An 11,016-nucleotide genomic window follows, 5' to 3' on the forward strand; every position below is an offset into this window, starting at 1 on the left:
TTTGAAATTTTGAACGAAAAATTTCTCATTAGCAGTTTTTATTTCAATATATAACAATTTAATTTAATTTAAATTTATAAAAATAAGTAAAACCATGAGTATTTTATTATTTTGGTGAAAAATAAATTGTATTAGCTAATAAAATAATTAGTAAAAAACTTGCTATTTGTTTGATGTCCAAAATTGTATATTGAATGTGTGAACTTATTTTATAGCAAAAACAACATAAATATTTTGTTTGTAGAATTGCAATATATAATAAATACTACTTAACAAACATTAATAGGCGTATTCACGCCACTTCCTTTCGGAGCACACTTCCATCGAGATTTTTACTTTTCTACTTTATTTTGCTTTCGACTCAGGACACATTAATCAGTATGCCGAGTACTGACTAAAACTGCTTTCTACTTTAATCGAAAAAATACCCTAATCCTAGAGAAGAAAATTTACTTTAAAATTTAATTTGAAAACCGCTGGAAAAAGAATAACAATTTTTATTGTGATACTATTTTTAATATTATAATCTTTATAAGTAAATATTAATTATTTAAATTTAGTAAATAGTTATTGTTAAAAATATAAATTAGAACGCAAACCATCGGTTTCTCTTATCAAATTGGCTCACAACACAACACAACGTTAATCAAACAACACATTTATCCCGCAAGTGTGTCACATTTTAAGTACATAAAAAATGAACCTAAAAATCTTAATACTTATATTATCAATCAAATGTGTGTATTCTGTATATAATTTCTCTGATGAAAGTAAGTAAATTTCTATTGATAGTTACTCATATTAAAATAATTTAATAAAAATTTATTTTTTTGTAGTTCAATCAAAATGCAAAAGATATGATTGCAGAAGCGGGTATAACTATGCAGATTTCTTCAAAGTTATCGAAAGTCACACGTCAGAGAATAACACATTTGAGATCCATCTCGCAATAAAAGCACCAGCGAATGGACATATTTTATTATCGCCTAGTACATATCCTGATATGACTGTACCAGTTTATGAAATTAGTAAGATATATTTTTAAAATAAATCTATATACTTAACCTAATCAATTTAAACTGTTAGCTGTAGGCGCTGGTAAAAATTCATTCTCAGAACTTAGAAGAATGAGAATGAAATTTGGGAAAAGTACGGTTACTACTGAAAACATATTAGACCCAAATAAGTTTGTTCCATTTTGGATCACAATTTCTAAAGGTTTAAATGCTTATTTGAATTATTAATAATTAATTACTGAATTCATTGAAATATAATTATAATTAGATGGAACTGTAAGATTTGGAAAAGAAGGCAGTGATATACCAATCTTGTTCTACAGGGATCCACAACCTCTGCAAGTTAAATATTTTAGTTTCGCATCTTGGTCTAATATTGAAGCTCAGATCTTATACGATTGTCCAGTCGGAGAAAATATTACTGACGGTATTATTTATTGTATGTTTTATTTAAGTATTAAATGATATAATTTTATTTTATTTTATAGAATCGATACTTGTGGAGAAGATATTGACACCATCAGAGAAGCTCAGGAAATCTTTGTTGACTGGTTATGATCGTAGTGTGATACCAATCCAGAGTCATACTAGTACTATGAGTGTGCAAATTCACGATTATTTAAGATATGTTAAATATGATGTCTCAACAGGGAATCTGAAGACTCTTGGAAAAATCCAGATGGTAAGATAGCAATTTATTGACCATTCGCGCTCTGATATCTTTAAGCAAAAAATCACGAAGGAATCGATCGATTATTTTTAGTATAAATGTTTTTGTCAGGAAATCATGACATAATTTAACAGGACAATTAATTTATATTTAAATAGTAAAGCTTACGATATTAAAAATAACGCTTTTATAAATAAATATATACTTGTTATACATCAACAATGAAAAACCTTTAAAGCGTCGTTTATCTGTTCGAATTCCATAAAAGAACGTTCAAATATTAAATTATTTACGAGATACAAATAAGAAGCGGTGTACGTTTGAATGGCGATAGATTGTAGACGAGTTTCCCATCTTGTTTCTCCGGTTTTATTGTTCAACTGCCTTTAAAAGTGTTATAAAAAATTTACGACTGGAACAAACATCGAGCGAGGGAAATAGCAGACCGAATCATAAGTTTCTCTTTGTCCGATGCCGCAATCAAAATGTAAATGATCGATCCTTTGGATCAAGCAAAGGTCTTTGATTAAATTTTATACCACGTTGATTCCCTTTTTTCTTTCAGTTAAATTTCTCCCAAAAAAGTGTTGTTAGCGATATGATAGAAAAGGGAGGTGATAGTAAAAAATCCTATTTGTAACTCCCCCTAGCGAAGAACGTAAAAATATAATGGCTACTATTCAGGGTGTGTATAACCCAGTGCTAGCTTGGGGGATGAGACGCTTAAGAGCACGAATTTAATATTAATATCCCTCGGCATTCGTATCTGAGTTCTGATCGCATGGTTTTACTGCTAAATCGGTGACATGGCGACGCCGTAAATATATGTACGTGTACGTCTTCACAATTTGTTGTTTGAATAAGTCGTGGTGACTTTGGATTGATAAGCTTATTAATGAAAATAAGTATAAAACTCGAATAAATACAATGACGTAAAAACATTTTCATTGATAAAATACTGTTTATACGCGTGCACTTGTTAGGTATATAAAAAGCGTTTGACAAAGTGTGGCAATGTGGCAATTACGTGTATGGCAACTTAACTTATTAGTAATATTAGAAAAAAAAATCGTTTATTTGTGAGTACAAATTTTTGCCGAACAGTGACATATTTTTACTCCTAATTTGAGACATCTCTGTCGATTTACAGATGCGGTTGTTGGTTGGCCAATTGCATCGCTGGATATAAAATATGTTCACGTCACTTTTAAAAATCAATAATGCAAGTGGTAGATGACAATAGCGGTTTTTATGCAAGGGAGACGCATTGTCTATCGTGCATATTTTCACACAAAAGAGTAGTTTTTCTGATGCTTACGAGTGATTTATGTGCTAGTAGATAATTATATTATTTTTATTATTTGGCTCCCTTGTCTGGCAAGTTAATTATTTTATTTTTCCATTCGATTGCTTCTTTTCATTAATGAAATTGTGAACAGTTCTTATTGGAATCGACAGTTGGTTTAACTGGCTAGCTCGTAGTACACGAGCAATAAATACAATTTTGCATTATTTTTTATTGCAATGGTTTGGATTGGATTTTGCTTTGAGTAAATAGAAACTGATGTGAAACATAAGTATCTAACATATTGATCATATTAAGCTTTCGTGCTTTCAAAAAATGTTAACTGCTTAATGGTTCTCATTACGAATCTTAGTAATGATTTTATTATATTTTAATGATTTTAATGCAGAAATGGTACGACGAAAAAATCAATTGGATACCAGACGACTTTGAAAATAGGACAAAGATTAATTTCAGTCACAAAGAGTTATGGACACCAGAAATAGTGATTTATGAGTGAGTTTATATTGTTTCTTTGTGTATCTATGCTTAATTTATATTAATTGAATTACTTTGTAGTTCATTAGAACTGGTAGATTTTAAAATTCAGGATATGCCATTGGTTGTGGACCATTATGGAACTGTAACTCACCATTTGATCGTCGAAACCAAGACCACATGTGTCCCAAGCAAAAGTTTAGCACATTGGCCTAGAGACGAACATGTTTGCACTTTGAGGTTTGGATTGTGGTCAGAGCAATCTAACGTGGTGTTATTGCCCTTGAATACCAATCAATCGACGCAAAAATTGCTTGTAAGTAATATATAATATTTCAGACATCACCTATTAAGATATAATATAAAAACGATTTGATTTATTTTTAGGATACATCTCGGCGAATGGATTCAGAGTGGGAATTATATCATATAGAAGTAACATCTGAAGTTACAAAGTATTCTCCATACGCAACGATTTTCGAAGTAAAGAATAATTATCACAATACTGTAAATATGAAATTATCTATTAAAAGAAAATATAAATTCTTGTCGTTGACTCTTCATTCGCCGTACATTTGTGAGTTTAAAACTACAATGATTCAAATTTATCTTTCCACGAGAAAGAAGTATGTATATTTATTATTATTTTTAGGGCACGTTATTGTAATTCTGATTACGTTTTGGATCTCAGCATCTCCTGGAATCAAAACGTCTATTCTTTGTTTGGATTTAATACTGATAATGTATTCTTTGAGTTGCATTGTCGATAGGATGCCATTGTACGTCCCTCATATCCCAAACTTGGGTATGTATTGTTATAATACACACATACAATGAGTGTGATATGAATATATTTTAAGTAATATATGTATGTATATGCATAGATAAAGCAGTAATATAAATATTTTTATGTTTTCAGTTATATTTTATCTATGCGCCATATTTGGAATATGCATTTGCATAATCGTAAATGTCCTTCTCGTTTATATAAAAACAGAACCCAAGCCTTGGCCGATAATGAACAAGACATTAAAGAAGTTCTTGATTTCTTCTCCGATTACGAATGCTTTGGGAATGCCAGAGATTAAGGTATGTTTATACAATATAATACTAGGAGTAAACTATAGTTGCTTAAAAAATAAATATACTACTATTTATGAAGAGTTAAAGCAATGTATATATTATCTAAGTCAAATTGTTTTAAGACTGACAGAAAATAAAATTATGGTTCAATTGATTATTTTATCTAATATGCAGTAAATATGTATTTTATTTTATTGCTTAATAAATATTAAACGCATTAGTACAGAATGTTAGCAAGTCCTTCAATTATAATTAGCAATTCATTTACTAAAAAAAGTGATTTGAGATAAATTATGAAAGTACTGAAGATCATTTCCGCTGTGATAAAACGCGAGTTTCATGCAAAATTCCGTAGACGGACTACCAGGAACACATAATACGTAAAAGGTCTTTTTTTAATGACATATTTACTCTTCAAGTCAATACTGTGCTTTTTAATAACTAGTTAAATGGTAATATTTTATATAATCTGCTTAAAATATTTTTTTTTTTAATATTTACAATGCTTATTTAATAATTTATAAATTATGTTTTAAATCTGGTTATGGTGTAATTTATTTTAGACACTTCTATTAGGTACTTACTTTTGCTTTAAAATTAAATTAAACCAGAGTTCTATTCATATTTATATAAAATACGTAACAATATTGTTTTAAATTGATAAACGGATGTACCATACGTTTCAATCGTAATCACTTTATTTAAAAATACTATTAAGTATATTAACCAATTTTTCAAGCACCTGAAACTTAAGACTCGAGTTAAAGTTTACAAAGACGTGGTTTCACGGCACGTATATATACTACTGTTGCGCCGTGATGAGCGAATGTTATGAAACAGCGAGGGGAGTAAAGATGCTCCGTGAATAATACGACTGTATGATCCTGTACTTCCAGCGACTCATCAATTTAATCATTTAATTGTTCCCTATTTATAGTAAAAATGTAATGATATGATTATTATGATAATATAATTTTAGAATCCTCTTATATTTTACTGCCTCACCGAGCTTTGATTTTTTGTTGTAGAAAGTATTGCATGTGTTGTTTCACAATATATTAGGCATATGTCTATCTAGTACTAGGCACCTTTTGCTACCTATTGAGTAGTAGATAATGATGAACATTCAGCAAATAGTCTTAGCTGCATTGAATGGGTATGGCGTCACAATTTCGCCAGTTCATTTACCCTCCTCATCCTCTCTTCTACACGCTATAGACTTTATCTAATAAAACGTCGTAGGCGACTTTTATACGATGCCTGAGCGAAGGGCCCCATAAAATCACGCAGGTCCCTTAGATCAGTGCACTCAATACCAAACAATCCGTTTACGACGGCTATCAATTTCTTGGCAATAACTCCCCTGCCGCCCTCCCCCGAGGCAACCGGAGAGTTATTGCCTTGCAGCATCCCTGGACGCGTCTCGACACGAGAGAGACTAAATCTTCGTCCACTCTCGCGTATATCTTTCCGCTCGGACCGTCGTTTCGGGCCATCTCGTCGCTATATTGCGAATCCGCTTTGTTTTAGCCCGTGTGTGTACCTGTGCATCGGACTTATATCTAGTTTATATACTCCTAGGTTTGCGCCATTTTTAAGCCCCAAAGATTCAAGAGTGAGTGTTTTAACCCTTACCTACCCCAAACTCTAGGATATATTTTAGAGTTTAACGAAAATTTCTGTTTAGTGATAAGTTCATAATATGATTCAATCCAAATAAATTTGCCTGTTTTTTAAAACTATTTGTTTATATTAGTGAGAAATACATCTAGTCTTGCAAGAATGTGTTCGCAAATATTTTTAAGAATCTCGATAATTTCAGAATAATTAATTATCTCATAATAAAATCATGTATTTAATTTTTAATTACAATAAAAAAACATTTACACATAGATTGATCTGTCAAATAAGTCGATTGATAAAGTTGAAACAAGTTGTCTGATCTGTATGACGCTATCCCTTAGGGGACTGTGTTTACAGCCCCATACTCATGCCTATAGGGATATATGCATACCGTCGGTCGGCCCTTCGAAATTTGGTCACGTCGTAAAAAAACGGTACGACGTGGAAGACTTATACATATTTCACGTCCTTGCGGAAAATTTTTATTTACGACCAGCCACCGGACCGATTCGCTGATGTCGGGAAAAGTGGTCGAGTGTCTCTTTACGTGTCGATTTACAGACCGGTGTGAGGAGACTGTTCTTGTGAACGTGAATATGAGTGTTGTGATGCAAATCTGTGGTAATTGTACTGCTGATTACCATATTAGTATTACGCTCAAGAGACCCTAAATTATGCTTGAAAAAAACAGTAATTTCTCATGACAAATTTGTGTCCTTAGAAAAAAAGATAGGTACCAGGGTATTCAATTAAATATTCGAATATTTGATTATTCGAATAACTTTCTCAATTTTCAACTGTATGATATTCGAATAATTGATTGTTTGTATTATCTGGATCAAAATTAAAAAATATTTTAAAATTAAACATTTTGTATACTTGAGCAACACGGGTAGTCATTTTCTTTCTCAATTCACTCCAAATTATATGGCCATTAATGTATCTTTATTTTGCTTCAAAATTTGGGTCAATAAGACGATTCCTTTTAACAAAAAAAAATGCTTTAACTACTTCAAAAAAATTATCGGTTGTAACTAGTATGACCGAAAATCGTAGAATTCTTTCGTTAAATGAAACAAAATATTTAAAAAGGCTCAACCTTTAATATAGTTTAATGCTTATCTCAAAAACAGGTGTAAATCGCGAATTTTTGTGAAATTTGTGCTACATTTTGTATTTGCTGTTTCAAGACGCAAATATTTAATTGCGGGTAATTTATTTCTAGTTATTTAATTTAAATACAAAAATGCCTAGAATAAATATGTAATTATAATGTTAATAAATTGATTTTTAAGCTGGCATGAGAAATTTTGTTCTAATATATTTTTTTTTTATTTTCAGATGAAAGAAACATATCATGGATTGGAAGAGGAAAATTTAGAAAAACAAGAAGAAGACAATGATGAACAGATTTGGGAAATGTTGGTTTTGCTTATCGATAGGCTTATGTTTATTATATACACGATTGTCTTTGCGACAATTATGTTTATGAATTTTTAAAACTAGTTAGTTTATACTATTAATCAAGGATTTGCATTTTTGTAATCTACTGTAACTGTAACTGTAATTTAAAAGATATATTATTTTGTTAATTGTGTATTTATCTCAATTAAATATTTAATAATAATTTATAATCGACCTAATTAAACAATTTAAATTTATTTTTATAGGATAGTTTAATCATTTTCTAATTTTGAAACACACAAAATATGAAATTCTACTGAAAAACTCGAAATTGTTAAAAGATTTGTATTTTTTATTGCTATCTAAAAGATTGTCTTAAACGTAGAGTTCAATTTACATATTTCACTAATTATTTAAAATGTATAGTCAATACATATATATTATTGGGACACATCTAAGCTAAAAATTTAAGTACAATACTTAATTTAAAATTCGCACTGCAGATTTTTAAAATTCAATTCATTTAAAAACTTAAAATCCCACTGACTTTTTAATTTCATGTGAAATTATTAAAATTGAGGTGTTACAACAAGACTCGTCCATTGCAATGTTAAGTATACTTCACATCTCAATCTTCTCAACGTTTTTGTTTATCACAATAAATTAAAAAAATAATAAATAAAAAAAAGTGATGTTAGAAAAAAGCAGATTTAAATTTTTTTGATACACCCACAAAATGTGTTACGCTCTAAAAATAAACGGTTTAGATGGTCACTCTAGCGATCAGTAACCAAAGGGTAAAATAACAATAATATTGTGCACTGAATAAAAAGTATGGTCTAGCGCGCATCCTTTCCAAACAAAGAGTAGTTTTTTTATAATTAATACCGCAATTGTTTAATAACGAGATCTCTCTTTCATTGTTGTGTAAAAATAATCTATATTTTTTCCTTTCATTTGTTCAAAACAGTTGTTTGGATGACCTCTAAATTATAATTAATTGTGTATAATTTCCATAATAATAGTAAGTCTAATCTAAATCTTTTTTGTAATGTAAAGTGTTATCATTAATTTTATAATAAAAAATAAATTAAAGAAGTCTGAGACGAAGAAGAAATTATATTGCTCCAATTATATAAGGAAGACTTATCTATGTGATCCAGCACTCTTAGCAAATTCAGCTTTTAACTAATTATCTTAGCTACAGACTTATAAAGCTATTAAAAAATTGAAAAACTCACGAATTCGAAATCAGAAACAAACAGTAATGACCAAAGGTGTGATTTCTGATATTAAAAAAAATTGTAAAGACCTTAGTAAAAACTAATGTTTGTTTAGTAAGATTTCTTATATATTTTATGTTCCTTAAATGCGATGAAACATGGACCATAAAGTCAGCAGATAGGAGAAGATTAGATGCTTTTTAAATGTGGTGTTGGAGGCGTATGTTAAGAATACCTTGGACGGCATGACTTTATTCAAGGAGAGTTAAATAATAATGACTGACTTTGAACATCATGCATTAAGCGAATTCTCCAGATTCTTGGACACGTTGCTCGCAGATGAGACTGGTGATAGTAGACATCGTGGAAGGAAGAAGAGGCAGAAGAATATTCTCAATACACCTGACCAAATAAAAACACAAGTATGCTCTTATTTTTAAGGCAAAAATTTATGTTGAGAAAACTATGCAAATAAGTACATAAGGTTCATTTTAACGTATTTAAGTTACTTATTTAAATATTTATTTATTTTTAGATTTATTAAATTTTCAATATGGTATTTTTTACACAAAACACCACAATATTTACGAGTTTATCCTTCGCTGAAAAGCGAGATGAAGTATAAACACACAAAGCTCGCTGGTGAAAATAAAAAACGCACGCTCAAAAAGCTCGCGAAAGCTCGGAGACAACAAAAGCTCGCCGGTAGCCTTCATTTTCGTGCCGAAAAGTTTTGAAATTATAACCCGAGCGAGGAGAGCTTTGCGGTCCGCATTATGAACTCCGAATTTCATAATTAGTCAATTCGAAACCCCTCCGTAGGTTAGACTATGCGAATTATTCGGCGATATAGCGAATTTATTGGATTACATGAGCGCGAGCGCATTATTAAATATCGCCTTATATAATAACGCGAGGGTATTTGGGGGGGTCTATAAATCTGGGGAGATTTAAATATATCACGAAAACATGCAGAGGGCATTGGACTGCTCCACAAATCATTATTATATTTTATTTTTTTTAGGTTTTTGTCTCCGAAACGCTGATTCAGACGACGGAGCGCAGGGGTCTGACCTCAACGTCCGATGATAGATTTAAGGCTGCGTTTCGCAGTAAAAATGATTTAAATAGGAAATAAAAATTAGATTTGAATAATTTATACTTTGCAAAATCGACAAAAAATATATTTTTCGTATTTTTTTATCTGCGCACAAATCCGATTTAATGAAAAGTTCATGACTCGAGATAATATTAACACGATCTTAATAACACTAGAGTCAAAACATATCATTTATAATTCGTATATCAACAACATGGATTAAGACTAATACTCTTGCTTATATACAATCAGATGAAATTTACAAAATATGTTATGTGTATATTAGGCCACCAAAATATTTAGTGTGTTTTAATTTATATAACAATACAATAGTTTATTTTTTATTTAATTTTTTTGAGGCTCTCATCTCAAATTGCTTGATCATTTGCTGATATGACAAAGTGTCAAATCGTTTATATTTAAATTGAGTCGTCTCTGGTGAATCAGAGATGCATACATTGGTTGTCCAATTGCATCGCTTGCATATTCGACGAGAAAAATATGTCCACGCCTAGAAGAATAACTACAAACTGAGCTTTATAAATCAATAATGCAAAGGGTATATTGAAATAGCGTTCTTTTAGACCGGATAGATGTATTGTCTGTTGCATTCTTTACTCCTAAGAGGGTAGCTTTTATGGTGCGTGGTTAACCGAAAGATAAAATCTCTTGAAATCAGGGTTTAAATTAAATCTGTTTAAATCATTGTTGCAATTGTAAGTTACGCAATTGTAGTATTTAGTGTTCTCCTCATGTTATTAAGCTGTTTGTATAAACGGGTTGCTATGCAGCTGAGTATTTTTTATGTTAAATACGGTTCGGTGATCATTGCTCACAGAAATATTGGTGATGCTCACACGAACATTGATCAAAAGGCAAATATTTACAACGAAAATTAGTCATCGATTGCAAAATTATTAGGACACAAAGTGAAAACCAAATCAATTAAATAAAAAAATAAAAAATTAATAAATATTCATACACTATTTTTTAATAATTTTATTATTTCTTTATCAATATACATATTAAATTATATAATTTAATATTTTCAATTGATTAAAATAAAATAGTAATAAATATTTTTACACTGTTTTTTAAATAATTTATATATAAAA

At 30.2% G+C, this 11,016-nt stretch overlaps 1 protein-coding gene across 1 annotated transcript; it reads left to right on the plus strand.

Annotated features, from left to right (window-relative positions):
• The first annotated feature begins 619 nt into the window (after positions 1-619).
• On the plus strand, positions 620-7,825 carry LOC148232833 (neuronal acetylcholine receptor subunit eat-2-like). Its single transcript, XM_088189454.1, has 11 exons — positions 620-770; positions 837-1,028; positions 1,087-1,218; positions 1,285-1,443; positions 1,505-1,698; positions 3,381-3,487; positions 3,551-3,785; positions 3,857-4,046; positions 4,122-4,274; positions 4,389-4,558; positions 7,517-7,825. The coding sequence occupies exons 1-11, from the start codon at positions 698-700 to the stop codon at positions 7,673-7,675; spliced, it is 1,764 nt and encodes a 587-aa protein (XP_088045580.1). The 5' UTR covers positions 620-697; the 3' UTR covers positions 7,676-7,825.
• The last annotated feature ends 3,191 nt before the right edge of the window (positions 7,826-11,016 follow it).

This window comes from Plectrocnemia conspersa, unplaced genomic scaffold, assembly GCF_051122295.1.
Source record: "Plectrocnemia conspersa isolate PC_06_02 unplaced genomic scaffold, ASM5112229v1 ptg000008l, whole genome shotgun sequence".
Taxonomy (NCBI): domain Eukaryota; kingdom Metazoa; phylum Arthropoda; class Insecta; order Trichoptera; family Polycentropodidae; genus Plectrocnemia; species Plectrocnemia conspersa.